Source organism: Anarhichas minor, unplaced genomic scaffold (assembly GCF_050575085.1).
Source record: "Anarhichas minor isolate MPS153535 unplaced genomic scaffold, ASM5057508v1 ptg000096l, whole genome shotgun sequence".
In the NCBI taxonomy this organism is placed as follows: Eukaryota; Metazoa; Chordata; class Actinopteri; order Perciformes; family Anarhichadidae; genus Anarhichas; species Anarhichas minor.
In genome coordinates this window covers 1,281,205-1,298,528 of record NW_027466542.1, presented here as the reverse complement: position 1 = coordinate 1,298,528, position 17,324 = coordinate 1,281,205, and the positions used below count along the sequence as shown (strand labels likewise).

At 40.2% G+C, this 17,324-nt stretch overlaps 1 protein-coding gene across 1 annotated transcript; it reads right to left on the bottom strand.

The window, feature by feature from the left end:
- Nucleotides 1-2,827: 2,827 nt before the first annotated feature.
- LOC142939341 (interferon-induced protein with tetratricopeptide repeats 5-like) lies at nt 2,828-9,114 on the bottom strand. Its single transcript, XM_076082618.1, has 2 exons — nt 9,030-9,114; nt 2,828-4,190 (listed from the first exon to the last, which is right to left on the bottom strand). Exons 1-2 carry the CDS (start codon nt 9,035-9,037, stop codon nt 2,894-2,896), a joined length of 1,305 nt encoding a protein of 434 aa, XP_075938733.1. The 5' UTR covers nt 9,038-9,114; the 3' UTR covers nt 2,828-2,893.
- Nucleotides 9,115-17,324: the final 8,210 nt, after the last annotated feature.

The window sequence follows — 17,324 nt, the reverse complement described above, 5'->3', positions numbered from 1 at the left end:
ATCTAATTAGGGAGCGGGTCCTTTTCCACGGAGTCCGCCATGTTGCACCGCCGTGTTTCTACAGCAGCCCAGAACGGACACTGGCTCTGGTGAGAGATGTTTGTGTTTTTGCATTACCTAAAAGTTAGGGATGGCTACTGAGACTCGGTATTAAACGTGCCCCGGATTATTAAAAATCGGAGTATTGATAAACTCTGACGTTACTGGTGCTTTTTATTAGTACTTTTTAATGGTTAGGTGTAATTTAATATCACGCTGAAGTGAGCATTTCCACTACTTTCTCTGTGGGGCTGAGCTCCTCCAACTACACATAGACACAAACACACATGATGCATCAGTGATCAGAGAGGCGGGACGGTGGTCCCTGAACCAGGTGAAGTGAAGAATACTTGATTTGACGGCAACTTCGCTTGTTACTGCAAAAAAAACATTTGCAAGTAAAAGCCAATCATTTATCAATACATCTGTTCCACAACCACTAACATGTAAACAAAACCTAATTCAATTGGCCGCTCTCATCCACTGTACCCTAACTCGTTATGTTTACACAAACACAGCACATGCGATCGGCCAAAACCTTTTTTTTCTCCTTTTTTTTTTTTTTACAAACAAGCTAAAGTGAAGGCTGTCTGTCTGAAGTTTACTGTTTATCTTAGTTTGTTCTTGTAAACTTCTCTACTGGCTGAGACAAAGCAGAGAGGAGGAGAGAGGACGGGAGGAATGACTGATACTATCTAATGTCTGTGTTCCTCATTATTATTATTATTTATAAACTTTACTCAGGAGGTTTCCAGTGAAATATTAATGACTTTATAAAGTGACTTTGCTGTTGTAAACATTACTGTTATAATTCATTTCTAATCCTGTTCTGAATTTATTTGTATTTAAAATTCTATATATGCTTTAAAATGCAATCATTTGTCATGAAAAAGAACAGAGTATTGTTGTGGAATATTTCTTATGACTAGTCGGGAGAAGAAAGTGAAGGTTTGTTATCAATATAAAATAAACAGAGTCTTGATGAACGATCAAAGTTTGTAAAGTCAATTTATTTGCTTGCAAGCAAAGAGAACAGTCTCACAGACACATTGCAGTCATCTGTAAGAGTGCTCTGGCTAAACAGTCACAATGCATGGACATTTATGCTCAGACAGCTTCCTGTTATCTGCTTAGCTAACAAGAATACACAAAGAACACAATAAAAGGCAGGTCATCCTTCGAGCCTTAGTATACTTCATTTAAGACAGTCAGGAAGGCGCTTTATCTCCTGTTTGCAAATCCCTTTGTTCACAGTTTGCCTTACAATTTAAACAAACAGTTTAAACTCACAGCAGATGCTTCCTTAGAGGCCACTGTGACATTGTTACAATGACTATTGCAGAGACAGAATAGACATTTTTTACCCTCACACATCATATATGCATGCAAAGGTTTACGCCTTTACAACTTCAGATAATGCGTCATAAAGGAAGTAGAAGTATTTCAGACAAAGGATCTCTGTTAGTCAAGGCCTCTCTGTGTCTCTGTCTTACTGAAGAAAGAAACAGTGCACAATATAACAAATAACAAGACACCTGGATACAAAACTAACAGAAATCATCTACTGAAACTACTGTTTGGTGTCTGCACTTTTAGGACTTACATTCTTTAAACCTTCACATGAGACTATGACACATTTTCCCATTACAGTATTGATAAAAGTAGCTGTTTGCAGTAATAAAACCCTAAAGATACCTATCACTAGCTGAAGGCCACTGCAGTTCTCCGATAGGCTTAGAAAGGGGGGGGGGGGGGGGGGGGGGGGGGGCTGAGCTGAGGGTCATATTGTTGCTTGCTATCTGCAACCTCACCACTAGAGGCCACTAAATCACACACACTGTTCCTTTAAGTTGATTCAAAGTCAGAAACAGTTTTTTCTTCATCTTGAAGTATGCCTTCATGCCACACTGAGGGAAATATTTAAACCCAAGCTCCCACATTGTTTTGGCTGCACCCTCCCATCAAATGGAAATATTAACTTGGTGTGCATTATTTTAAACACACTTATATATCTAGTATATGTGAACATTTTGAGCAGCGGCCGTCTGCAGAGTGTTGGTGTGAACAGCGGTGACAGCGGTTACCTGGAGACACCTGCATTACGACACTCTGCTGCCATCTTCCCTTGTAACCTAGTTACTGTTTGGTTACCACTTCACACTGACGGGGCTGTTTAACTGAAAACCAAAAATTCTATTTGGCAGTAGCTTTCAAGAGCTGTAGTTTGACTAACATCCATCAGCGCCCTGTGAAGAGGACTGCAAGATTGTGTAGAGTACATGAATTTATTGTATAGTAACCAGCAAAAAAAAACACAACTTAAAGAGTTCTTAGTGTCATTGTATATTTAATAGTAATAATAGGTAATTGTGTACTACGGAGACACAGCTTGACATACTTTCTATACATACAATCAGCTGCATCTGCTGTTATATTCAGGTTACAGGCATCAAATTTACTATTACATTATTAGAGAATGTTATATTCCACGACTCAAAGGCATACAGCAAAGCAGATTTCACATACTGCTAGTAGTAGTAATAGTAATGTTCTTACGTAAACTTAAAATACAGTGCTAAGAAAAAACACACAACAGGAATTTAATAAACACAACATCTGATCAAAATCTATTGTAATAAACCATGTGATGAGAGTGTACTATTTCTGACAAATATATAGTTTTTTAAAAATGTTAAAGCTTTTGTCTTCCAATAACTACTAAACTGAAAACAACTTGCAGACACCTGCCTTTATAAAGGATACAGCTCAATTAATAAGTATTCTCAGATTTTATTTTTAGGTAATGCAATGAATTTATTTTTCCAGATTTAGGACCAGTGTTGTAAAGAAACCACTATGGCTCTTGCAGGTTTTCCAGAAACTCCTCTATTTCTCTCCACATTCGGTTCCTGCGTTTATTTTTAATCTTCTCCAGAGCTTTGATGCTGGTCCTACGATCGCAGGATTGATGCGGTATCTCTGCCGCCTTCATGTGATATTTTAGTGACTTCTTTTCATCCTGTCGATCGAAGTTTAAATATTTTGCGTAGTGGTTGTAAAGGAGCTGTTTTTCGGCAGGTTCCAGATCACTTTTTAGCAGTTCCTGGAACATCTGCTCAGCTTTAGCCTGGCCGTGATTGGACTTTGCGTATATTTTTGCGAGGTCTACTTTCTTCACAAATGAAGAATGAGGGTAACGAGAAATCACCTCCTCATGGAGACTGATTGCTCTGTCTATCATGCTTTGTTTGTTGCTGAAACGAATGATTTTCCATTTGTAAGTGAGTGCGGCACGTTTCATCAGATAACGCTCATCTGGATGTTGTTCCAGAGCTTTCTCTGCCAAATCAATGGCCTCAGTAAAATATTTAAGGTGTCTGTAAACATTTAGTATTGCTTTCATACCATTGTAGCTGCTGACAGGATTTCTCAAAACCTTTTCGGCTAACTCACGTGCTTCATGCTCAACTCTTTCTTCTTTCTTTGCACGTTGCTCAAGGTAGTAAGCAGCAAGGTACAAGTTCTCTGGATCCTGTTCCTTGGCGACTCTCATTTTCTCAAAGATGTCAGCCTCCAGCACTGTGTCGCTGTCATCAAAAGCACTCGCTAACTCCATGACGTGACTGGTGTTCCACTCCACCATGTCCGGCTGCATCCTGATGGCTTTCTGGAAGTAATCTGAAACCAGCTCTCTGTCTGTGCTGAACTTCATCAGGGTCCAGGCTTTTTCAGCGTAGATCTCTGCATGGAGCTCGTCCTGCGATGGAGATGGGTATTTCTTCATCAGGGCTTCAACCTTGGACAGGTAAGCCTCGCTCTCTGCTTGGTCTCCCAGGTGGTGGTGCAGCCAAGCCAGGTTCCCGTAGTTCACCACTAACCAGGGACCGTCATCTGCATTTCTCATCTGGCGGAAGGCCTCTGCAGCCTTGTTGAAGAAACTCTGTGCGTCTTCGGGGAAGTCCAGCTTGTACTGAATGAACCCCCTCAGGTTGTAAATGTGACCCAGCCAGCTGTTTCCCTCCTCCGTGCCGATGTCCACCAGCTTGTCCCTTTGATATAAAAGTTTGGTCTTGCTGGGGTCCAGATCCCAGGTAAAGTGGCACTGCAGGGCCTCCAGTTTTGAGAGCAGTGTTGTTTGACTCTGAGCAGCACTGATGGGGAATAAAAATGACAAATATTAAAACACATCACTAGGTTAATATATGCTCGGAGGCGTGCTATGTTTGGATAATCATTGTTCATTTCATGTTGAGGAAGGGAGGAAGATAGAAATAGAGTAAGGAGCATTGAATCTGTTAGCTGCTTCCTTGATCTGGACACAATATTTCACTACACTACTGTGTATGGTTGTGTATGGTGGTTTGATTTGAAAGGCAGCAAAAAAAAAAGTAAGGGAGGATCGGAGGGGGGAATGAAAAATAGAGTAGAGCGCATTGAATGGTCAGAAAGGAAATAAGGAAGGAGCAATAAAAGAAGATGAAAGAAGTATGAGAGGAGGAAGAAAAAATATGGACCAACAAATGGCTGCATAGAAAAAGTAAGGTAGGAAGAGGAAAGTAGGTAAAGAAGGAAGTGAAAGAGAAACAGAAGAGGACAAAGGAAGGCAAATGAGTGGAAGTAGAGGAAATGGGACAATGGAGGAAAAGAATGGATAAGAAAAGACGTATAAGAACGGACAAAATATAAAACCATGGAGGACAAGAAGAAACAAAGGCCGGAAAAAATACAAAGGTAAACGAAGTATGCAATGAATACATCAATCAGTAATGAAAGGTAGGATAGCGTCTGTGAGGAAGGAAGAAACAGAGTGAGGCAGGAGGAGGAAAAAAAGGGGGGGGGGGTCAGAAGGACAGAAGGGAGAAAGAAAAGATGGCAGAAAGACGTAAGGAAGGAGGAGGCAAGGAATAAAGGTGAAGAAATGGTGTGAGCCACAGAGGAGAACAAGGAAGAAAAAAATAGATAATAAAATAATTCAACAACAACATTGCACATTTGTCCACCAGAATTATATTCCTGGAAGTGTTGGATGAAACTTCAAGAAAACTGATCAGTAATAATTGTTAATAAAAAGGGTTTCTAAATCCCTGTGGCACTGACTGAAAGGCAAGACTGAAGAAACACAGGAGGGATAATAGTGGTAGCCTAAAGACAGAAAGGAGGGAATGAAGGAAGAAGGTACAAAGATCTGACTGAACAGCAGTGTTTGAATACATCATCAATGACTTGAAGGATCCATAATGTTAATATTATTTGGCTGTAGGACACAATGATATGATATTAAATAAATCCTAATAAATACTGCCCAGTGAGCACTAACCGGGATTTCAACGTTGATTTCTGGTTGAAAACGGCTTGAAATTCGGTCTGAACGTCTAAGACCTATTTTTACCGTCTTTTCAACCGGCTAAAATGCGGTTATAACATCAACGTGTCACAAAACCCCAATTTATTTTAAAATATTGATGGTTTGTTCAGTTGTAGATTGAAAGAGAGATAATAATGGTTACTGTGAACGCATTTGTCCAAAGTTATATTACACTGGTCGGCGAAATGTGGTCTACACCAGTGATTCTCAGTGGGTCGCGGACCCGTTTTTCAGGCCTTTCCCTGAAACCCCCCCCCCCCAAAAAAAAAAACCCAGACGCCCTTGTATCCGGACCCAGGACCTAAAACTGATCGATAATTGAGAATTATGAAATGTTGACGGAGCGCTTCTATTTTTACCAGCGCAGCTTTTCCAGCATTTATGGCACTTGTTCAGTGGTGCAGTAAACACACCGACCAAGGGTGCTTCTCAAGTCTCTTAATTGCATCCCCGTTTCCCTCACTTGGGTCCTTTCCTTGCGTCTTAGTCCTTCCAGGGATGCATGGAGGAAACACACCCCAATGTGTTGTAAATCACATCATGTGATACAGCTCAGCCAATCAAACAGTGGCGGCTGGTCAATAGAGGGCCATGGGGCCTGGCCCCACCTTGAGCCACACAAAAAAAATAATTATAATAATCATAAATTATACAAATTGTCAGCGATGAGATCTGCCTCACCTCAGATTACGCAATCCCTTACAAACTGGGTTGAGCGCGTGGCTTTTGCTTTCTTATTGTTTGTCACCAGTGTAATATTTGTTGACACTTGTATTATATGTCCTTTCTTTCCATAGAATAGGTCATGTATTTCACGTATGTGTCGAACATATTTAGTCTTGCTGATCTGACAGAAACCGCAGTGAAAAAGCACAGAGGGGAGGCAACCAGTACCTCTGCCTCAGTGAAGGGGGCGTAAGAGAGCCCACTGGTCGGGTTTATGCTTGTGCTGAGCACGCTCTTCTTCTACACTTCTCTTCTTCGTGGTATATTTAGCTTTGACCGCAATAATGGAAGAATCTATAGCTAAGCTTAAACATTTTTCAAAACTGGACTTTCAATCGAAACGTGAACTGATAAATGATGGGAGACCAATACCGGAGCTAAATGGTTTGCTTCAAACGACGGGACAGAAGATGACTCGCTCTTTTCAAACGGAGTGGTACGATCGAAAAGACTGGCTGTGTGGCTGTGCTACAAGAAACAGCCTGTACTTTCTTTCCCTGTCTTCTGTTCTCAACGTGTGACAATGTCTGGACTAAATCAGGATTTTGTGACTTGAAAATTCTACCAAGAAGCCTCAGCAAACATGAAAGATCAACTACTCACATTCAAAGCCAAATTGCTTTGAAAACTTTTGGAACCTCGAGAATAGATTTGGCTTTGGACGAACAGCAGAGACTAAATATTAGCATCCATAATGTTAAGGTAAAGGAAAACCGAGAGGTTTTAAAAGATCTCATTAATGCAACCTGCTTCCTAGCCAAACAGGAACTGGCATTTCGTGGTAACGATGAGAGTTCAAGCTCTTCTAATCGTGGCAACTGTGTAGAACTATTACATGCATTTGCTGAGAAAGATGAAAGATTAGCTAGATATTTGGAGACATCCACTGTGTTTTCTGGCTTGTCAAACAGAATACAGAACGATTTAATCGAAGCAGTCGGTGAGGTGATTAGAAATGATATCAAAAAGGAGATTAATGCAGCCTCATTTGTTGCTGTAGAAGTAGACGAGACAACGGATGTCACAAGCAAAGCCCAGATCTCTGTCATTTTGCGTTATGTGGCTAAAAGTGAGGTGGCCTGTGAACTGAAGGAGGCGTTTTTGGGATTTGATGATGTGAGTGATGACAGACGAGCCCCTGCTATAGCCGAGTATGTCTTGGGAGTGTTGGAGAAAGACAAGTGTGTCGAAAAGCTGGTAGCTCAGACTTATGATGGAGCAGCTGTGATGTCATCAGAGCTTAATGGGGTGCAGACCAGGATTAAAGAAAAGGTGCCTGAGGCCATGTTTACTCACTGTTACGCACACAAATTGAACCTGGTGCTCTTGCATTCAGCAAAATGCATGCCTGAGTGTAGAACTTTTTTTAAAACACTTGAGGGACTAGCGGCATTTTTCAGTAAGTCCACGAAGCGCACCCACTTATTGGATGATGTTGTGAAGCGACGTTTACCAAGAGCAGCACCCACGAGATGGAGCTCAAATTCAAGACTGTTGCAGACAATAAGCATGTACCAATCTGATCTACGTACTGTATTCCGTATTATGAGAGAAAATCCAGATAGTTGGGATAATGACACCCAAATGATGGCCGCTGGATATGAGCGGTGGCTGTCAAAGGCATCAACGTGCTTTTTCATGATGGCATATGAGGACATTTTCAGTACAACTGATGCACTCTTCAGAGTGCTGCAAAACAAAGTAATGGACATTGGATTTTGTTGTGCACGAATCCGCGACACAATTGGATTTCTGAAACTCCAGAGACAAGAGTTTATCAGTTTCTATGAGCGATTTGAACAGAAATGCGCCACGCTCGGGACGACAGATAGTGTCCGAAGTCAAAACTCAGTCAGAGATGAGAGGAAACAAATGTTTTATAACATTCTGGACAATGTAAGTGTTTAACTGAAAGCTAGGTTTGATCATTTTGGTGAGCTAGCTTTCCTTGGTTTGGTCGATTGTACAAAATTTAATGAAATGTCACAACATTTTGATGACACCAAACTGCAGAGCCTGTCAAAATATGCCAGGTTCTTTGACTTTGTGAGACTAAAGGCTGATCTCATTGGACTATATAGCTCACAAACAGTGAGGAATGGATGGAAATCCCCTGGACAGCTTCTCAGCTTTTTGGCCCAGAAGGATCTGATGCAGACTGTTCTTGAGGCAACAAAGTTACTCCAGCTGGTGCTCACTATACCGGCTACAACAGTGTCTGTGGAAAGGTCATTCTCTGCTTTGAAAAGACTCAAAACATGCAGTCGGAATCGGACTGACCAAGGACGACTTTCATCCCTGGCAATGATCTCCATTGAGACAGAGAGACTTCTAAAACTGAAAGAAGATAAGGAGGACTTTTACAACAAAGTCACGGAGATTTTTGTCCAGAAGGATAGACGAATGGACTTCATTTACAAGTAAAGGTAAGACCATGCATACGTTGCAGTAACCTATTTTTTATTTGTATTGAATGAGTATGAATTGTGGAATTGTGATGGCAAATTAAAAGCACACGGAGGGTGCAGAGGAAATGCGCTCTTTCTCTGAGCTGCTATGAATTGAACATTCTTGCTTGTTATAAATATGAAAAACAACCAGTAGTCAATGTGCAAGCTGCCAATTGAATGGTGATTTAAGCTACTCTATTGGGTTCATTTATTTGTAAATCTGACTCTTAAAGAGTCAGTGCCTCACCAGCCACGAACCTCACCGCACGTCACTGTTAGCACAATGTTTAGTATTGCAAATCCCGTTGAAATCTGGTCTAAACGTCAACGTTCAATCAATGTCTTCAAATAGTCGGTGAAAAAACTTTGAACGTCTTCTCAACAGAAAAATGCTCGCTGGGTGATTATTTACTCCAACAATGATATGAAATGCAGAAACAACTACTCACCTCATCATTTAGCTGTTTCCTCAACTCTGTAACTTCTCTAAGTTAGTGTGGCTGGTTTTGGCTCTTGATGCTGCTTTGGCTTCGCTGGTATAAATGATAAGATGTTGTTGAGCACGTAGCTTTATATGTTCACAATCACGTCGAACCGGATCGTAGAGGCGGGGCACTTGAGTTTCATTCTTCTATTCTCTTTTAGAAACGCTCCTTGACTTTCGTTTCCGGGAATCGAAGCCTACAGCCATCTGATGAATCTAAAACATGACTCATCAAATGTTGTGATTATATTTTCTCTTGAGAAAATGTTGAGTTAGAAACAGTTTTTTAGTTCTTCTTACAGAACATGATACCACACTGGGGGAAATATTCACATCCAAGATATCACATTGTTATGGCTGCACCTTCACATCGAATGGTAATATCAACGTGTTGTGAGACCTTTCAACGCATCTGTATGTTTTGTGACCTGTCTTCGTCTTCACTTTCATCTGATCAAACTGAAACAAGAAAGTGGATCACATCACTCCAGTTCTGAGGTCTTTGCACTGGCTTCCTTTCCAACAAATAATTGACTTTAAAATCCTGCTGTTGGTTTATAAAGCACTGAATGGTTTAGGGCCAAAATACATCTCTGATCTGCTGCTACCTTATGAGCCATCCCGACCCCTTAGGTCGTCTGGGACCGGTCTACTTTCTGTTCCCAGAGTCAGAACTAAACATGGAGAAGCAGCGTTCAGTTTTTCTGCTCCACATATCTGGAACAAAGTCCAGAAAGCTGCAGGTCTGCTGAGACCCTCAACTCCTTTAAATCAAGATTGAAGACTTTTCTGTTTGCTGCTGCCTTTAATTGAACCAGATTCAAGGATATTAATCAATTTCCTGCAATTCTAAATTTTATTACTGTATTTTATTTCTTACACTGCTTTTTTGTGTTTAATGACTGTTTTCAATGTTTCAATGAATGTTCTTAATTGTTTTTAAATGTCCTTTACTTTTGCCTTATGTTTTGATGCTTTTAATGGTTTTATGTGAAGCACTTTGAATTACCTTGTTGTTGAAATGTGCTATACAAATACACTTGCCTTGCATGCCTTTGGCTTCTTTGGTATAAATGATAAGATGTTGTTGAGCACGCAGCTTTAAATGTTCACAATCACGTCGAACCGGATGGTAGAGGCGGGGCACTTGAGTATCATTTCTTCTATTCTCTTTTAGAAACTCTCCTTGACTTTCGTTTCCAGGAATCGAAGCCTATAGCCACGTCTGATGAATCTAAAACATGACTCATCAACCTACCACATTGTTATGGATGCACCTTCACATCGAATGGAAATATCAACCTGTATATCAACCTTTGAACACATATGTTTCGTGACCTGTCTTCGCCTTCACTGTCTTTCCTGGGATTGAAAACCTATTTCATAATTATGAGAAAAGTTAAGGTAGCCTAGTTCGATAAAGTCGGAGAGATATTCAGATCCGGACTTCTCAGATCAGTAACTCAGAAGCGAAACGTTGTTAAAACACAAACCAAAGAGCACAAGAGTGCGCAGGGACCGTCTACAAGGTGCAATGCTTAAAAAAAGAATAGATATATCACAAAACTATTCAATAACTTCATTATTATTCTGTGGAGTGTGACCACAACTCAGTGTCAGTCATTCAGTCATTTATCCATTAAGTCATACCTCATCAGTGTCCAGGGAACGTTTTGGTTTAGGGTGATCTGAAACAACTGGTTACCTTGGGCGTCTCTAGGGGTGTAATAAATACAAATGAATTGTTTCCTGTGTCACTTGGTCTTCTTTGTCCTGTAAGTGGAAACTGTTGATGTGTTACTATGACTACTTATTTAATTGCTACATATTGAACTGTAAACATTTCAACATTTAAAAGACATATAAAACACAGTGATGTTTAAAAGTTGTTCAAAAGTGAACGTTTTTTCAATGACTATTGAAGACGTTGAATAAACGTTCAACGGGGTTTGCAATATTGTCTTTCAACTGTGAAATGTGGATGTGGTCTCTTAGTAAGCCTCTAAAATGATGATATACTATTATTAGCACAATGTTTAGTATTGCAAATCCTGTTGAAATGTGGTCTGAACGTCAATGTTCAATCAATGTCTTCAAATAGTCGGTGAAAACACTTTGAACTTCTTTTCAACAGAAAAATGCTCGCTGGGTGATTATTTACTCCAACAATGATATGAAATGCAGAAACAACTACTCACCTCATCATTTAGCTGTTTCCTCAACTCTGTAACTTCTCTAAGTTATAGCGTGGCTGGTTTTGGCTCTTGTTGCTGCTCATCTATAAAGAGAGACTTCGCAATTATAATTTGGAAATTAGAACGGGAGATGTGAGTTAGCTGTTGGCCCTCAAAAATGTCAGCCTGTGTTAAAAAAAGAGACTGACACAGAGTGTAGAATTTTTAACAAAATATGGACTTTAAAGTTTTTTTTACTGAAGTCAAAGGTAAAGCCGTGTGCATAGTTTGTGGAGAACAAGTCGCAGTGTTGAAGGATTACAATTTGAATCGTCATTACGAGAGGTAACACGCGGAGAAATACGAAAACTTGACGGATGCAGAGCGGGTACGGACGTCTGAGGCTTTGCTAGCTAAGCTGCAAAAGCAACAAGGCCTTTTTACCAAAGCTTCACACATCCAGGGATGCAGCCGCCAAGACCAGCTTTGTGATATCCCACAAAATTTCAAAAAACAGTAAGCCATTCTCTGATGGGGAGTTTATCAAAGAGTGTTTGGTGGACTCTGCTGTACTACTATGCCCCCAGAAAAAAGACTCATTCGAGAATGTGCAGCTCTCCAGGCGCACCGCAGCGAGGAGGATCGAGGACATCGAGGGAAATCTGGAGCTTCAGCTGCAAAAAAAAGCAGACAATTTCGAACTTTTCTCCTTGGCTCTGGACGAGAGCTGCGATGTCCGCGACACAGCCCAGTTACTCATCTTTGTACGTGGGATAACGAAAGACTTCGTGATTATAGAGGAGCTGGCAGCAATGCAGTCAATGAAAGGGACGACGACGGGGAGTGATTTGTTCACGGAGGTAAATGCATGCTTCCACAAGCTGGGACTCAAATGGGACAAACTGGCATGTGTCACAACCGATGGTTGTCCAAAAAATCTGACGGGGAAAAATGTCGGACTTTTAAAGCGGATGCAAGATAAAGTGACTGAAATCAACCCAGAACTGAACTTGGTATTTTTGCATTGTATTATACATGAGAATGTGTTGTGTAAGTCAGTGCTAAAACTTAACCATGTTATTGATGTTGTAACTAAAATAGTTAACGTCATCAGGGCAAGAGCATTGAATCACAGACAGTTTGTTGCACTCTTGGAGGAGCATGAGACTGAACACAGCTGTCAGGTGGCTCAGCCTGGGCAAAGTGAGTTCGGGACCTGAGAGCAGAGATTCAAGAGTTTTGTGAGAAGAAAGGAAAGGACATCCCAGAGCTCTCTGATGTAAACTGGATGACAGATTTTGCATTTGCTGTTGATGTGATGAATGATCTGAATACCAAACTGCAAGGCAAGGGCCTCTTTGCACATGACATGTAGCCTGGTGAAGGCTTTCATGAGAAAGTTGCAGTTTCTTTCAAGCCAGATGCAGGTAACACTCTCACCAACCTGCAAACCCTGAAAGAAGCCATACCATCAGTTGAACATCTCCACAAGTACTCATCCATGTTAGGGGCACTGCATGGTGAGTTTTCAAGGCCATTTCAAGACTTTAAAACAGTTGAGATTGAAATGCACATGATTTCTTCTCCCTTCACGTGTGGTGTGGATAATGCTCCCAGTGATGTTCAGCTCTAACTCATTGACCTGCAGTCTGATGCAGTACTGCAGAGCACTTTAAATCAGTATCACTGCTGGATTTGTATTCTTCTCTCAAAGAGGAGAACTTTCCACACATGAGGAGGCATGCTCAGAAGATGTTGGTTCTCTTTGGATCTACCTACATCTGTGAACAAACATTATCCGTGATGAAGTTGAACAAATCCAGATACAGATCCTCTCTCACTGACATCACCTGTCAGCTGTCCTTCACATCTCACCTCACACATTCAGCCTGACTTCAGTCACTCGTTCAAGCTCAACAAAGACTAGATTTCTCGCACTGAACTGAAAAACAGAAAGAGGTAATTGTATAGTAGTAGTTATAAAAGTACTCATTTTGCAAAAACATGATCCCCGTCAGTGTTCTACTATTATATATGGATATTACAAATGTATATGTTGTTTGGATCATTATTCCTGCTGCAGATGTTTTAGGTGGAGCTCATTTTAACTCCTTTATACTCTGTTGTTCAAAAATGATAATGTGCAAAGTAACTAGTAACTAAAGCTGCCAGACAAATGTAGTGGAGTAAAAAGTACAATATTTCCCTCTGAGATGTAGTGGAGTAGAAGTACAAAGTTAAATAAAATATGAATACTAAAGTAAAAAAGTACCTTGAATTTGTACATAAGTACAGTACTTAAGCAAATATACTTAGTTACATTCCACCACTGATCATAACATTTACTCTTACCACTCACAGCTCATCAAAACCAAACAACTTACTGCTTTTTATAAAGAGGTGGAATAATATTGAGCAGGATTGAGTTCAGTCTATTGGTCCGGCCCTCCACAACAGTCCCTGTTTCTCATGTGGCCCCTTGGGAAAAATAATTGCCCACCCCTGGTCTACAAGGTGCAATGCTTAAAAAATAATAGACATATCACAAAAATATTCAATAACTTCATTCTTATGCTGCGGAGTGTGACCAAAAACACTTCACACATCAATGGTCTCTTAAACTAAAAAAGGTAACCCTTATTACAATGGTCATAAACAGGTGCATACATGAAATGTGTCCTCTGCATTTAAACCCACCATATGGCTTCAGGAGCAGTGAGCTGCTGTAAAGCAGACCAAGGAGGAACTTGGGGTCTAGTATTTCACTAATGGACAGCAAGACATACAATTAGTAGTAGCCGAGGATCAAACCACCAACCTCGAGTTAAAAGGAAAATGCTCTCTTGCATCTTGTTATTGTGTATAACCAGGAGAAGACCATTGATGTAGTGAGTTTGGTCACACTACACTGCATGTCAAATGAAGTTATTGAATATGTTTGCACTATGTCTATGTCCTTGTGCACTCACTCTCACAGCTGGCTGCACATAGAAACCGACATTATTTGTCCAGCTCAGATGACGGCTCGTTTTGATGAAAATGAGGATGTAGATCGTTGTCTACCTCAGAACGGTTGCAAAGTGGCATCGTTTGTGTTTTAACGTTTCGCTCACAAGTTATTGATCTGGAAAGTCTGAATCTGTGAATATCTTCTGACCTTTACCAAACTAGGCTATCTTATCTTATCTTATTTAATTATTACGAGTTCTTATCTTGTAATTACAAAATAGTAACTCATAATGACGAGATAAGGTGTTTATATATTGTCTTCTTTGGATGCAATGCGCTTCTATAATTTAGAAAGGTTATTTTCTTCATCTTGAAGAACTTGATCTTATTCTGAGTGAAAGATTAAAACCCGAGATACCACATTGTTATGGCTGCACCTTCACATCGAATGATAATATCAACGAGTTGTGAAACCTCTGAACGTATCTGTATGTTTTGTGACCTGTCGGCCTTCACTTTCGTTTCCTGGGATTGAAAACCTACAGCCACATCTGATCAAACTGAAACATAATTCATCAACTTTGGTCACTCAATTTTCTCTTACGAGTTATGAGTTATGAGTTACTGTTCTGTAATTACAAGAAAATAACTCACACAAAATGACAAATAACGAGATCTTTTGATTAATAATGACAATTGAGTAAAGGAAGTCGAGAGCTGTAAACAGAGACAGCTCGCCTTCAAAGTAAAAGTTGCGTGTTTTCAAATGTCTTTGCTCCAGCGATCAATTTAAGGAGAGTGTTGGAGCTATTTATTTGATATTGAATTTTGTTATTTCATTTAGAGAGCTTTATAATATTCGTTCAGAGAGGTTAGAACAAATATTAAAAATAATGAACATAATATATAACTGTTACAAAGTCATATTTCTGCCACTCTTCCACAATTGAAGGTGAATAAACTGCCGATGAGCGGAAACACTGAATTATATGTATGTAATGATTCATTATATTATCAACTTATTTATTTAAATAAAGGCTTCCTAAACTATTTAGGTGAATATTTTAGGCTGTAGTGTTGAGACTTGTGAAGAGAAAGAGTTGATTTATCTTGAACTTTGACTTTATAGCTGGCTCTGTTGTCATGACAATGATGCCACGAAGCTATCCCATGTAAAATCCTTCAAGTAAAAATAATTTTGCAGGATCATCCTCTGGGCTTGAACATCATGACTTTCCACGGCATAAATATCACTCCTTGTAGAACATTGTCTGTGCCCAACCCTTATTTTAATAAAACAAAATTTCACTCTTCAATTTTCTTTACTTTTATGAAATTACAAACGTTTTCTACTTGTGTCTGCTGCCCGTTGGCATCATGGTAACATGGATTTCACACCAGCCAATCAGTTCCTTCCATCAAAAAAACTTTATTTCAGACTCTTTTGCCGTCTATCATTAAGTAGTACTAATCAATATTATTGCAGCGTCCTCATTAAATGACATTTACATATGTTGAGGGCTGAGTAAGTCTACGACTACCATTATTTACTCAACCCTCAACAATATATTGTAGTATGAAGAAACTAAATTTAACAGCACCACAAACATCCTCCAAAATGACAAACAGTTGAATCAACACCTCTCTTTAGAAGGGAGGATTTATTGCAGGACTGTTGTATTATACTGCATTAGTTGTAGCTCAGTGTACCTAAATTAATTTAATATCCACCTGTGTGTTGTACGTCCAGTCACATTCACACAGTGTAACCCGTCAGCTCTGGAGAATCTCTACACACCTCAGTGTCAACTTTCTCTGGGCTCAGCATCATCCTGCAGTGATTAACACGCAGCAGAGACACTGCTCACTGCTACATACTGTCTCTGCTATGCATTGAACATGCAGGTTTACACTGGAAAGCCGATTGGAGGAGCCCCAGAGAAGAATCAGGGCATGAGGGTTGTGCTCAACATGGCAGAGGGTATCAGGGGACACAACATTACGTGTGACAAGTTTTTCACATCCTACAACCTGGGTCAGGAACTTCTAAAGAGAAAGCTCACAATGGTCAGGACTGTCCGATAAAACAGATCTGAGCTCCCTGCCGAACTGTTGGAGATCAAGAACAGGGCTTCCCAGTCGTCCAAGTTTGTCTTCACAGACACCACAGCCCTAGTGTCTTACTGCCCCCAAAAAGGGAAAGAATGTTGTGCTCATGAGCACTCTCCATAGAAATGCAGAAATCAGCACCAGAGAGGACAAGAAACCAAGCATGATTCTAGATTACAATGCCACAAAAGGGGGGGTGGACAATTTGGACAAAGTAACGGGGTCCTACTGCACCAAGAGAATGACTGGCCTTTAGTCATCTTTTATAATATAATTGATGTATCGGCCTACAATGCGTTCGTCATCTGGACGGAGATTTTTCCTCAGTGGAACGTGTCGAAGCTGTACAAGAGGCGCATCTTTCTCGAGGAACTTGGGAAGGCACTCGTGGTGCCGCACATACAACGGAGACAGCACCTACCGAGGACCCCAGTCGCTGCAGCCACAGTGAGGGAGATCCGGGAGAGAAGTGCACCCAGTACACTAGTGTCTGAAGTAAGTAATTGTGTGTGTGCATGCATGTGTGCATGCATGTGTGACGACATGTCACTCGTGTGCTGTGTAGACACAGATACACAGACAAACGCATGCAAACATACACACACCTCGTTCATTGTGCTCATCTCTTGTTCATTTTTGTAAATGTCTGTTTCTTAACACTATAAATAAACATGAATAAAGTTTACTTTCAATACAAATCCTTATGACTCATTTGGCTTGATTTTGAGTGAGAGGTGTCTCTTCTCTATTTATCTACATCACCCCATGAAAAAAAGAAAGTTTCAAAATGTAAAAAAGATTTAGAAAAATAATACATGTTATGGTAGACTAATGCAATTTATATCTAGGTTTTTCCAATGCACCTAAAAAAATAGTTTGAACATGTATTTTTCATGAAAACGATTGAGTTATCCTAATTGAACTGTGATCTATGGAGGGGTGAATAACTCCATTCCACTAAATACTGATTGAATTGTTAGTAATGGTGTTGGTGATGAGGTACAAACTATAGTTATTAGGATTTTTTG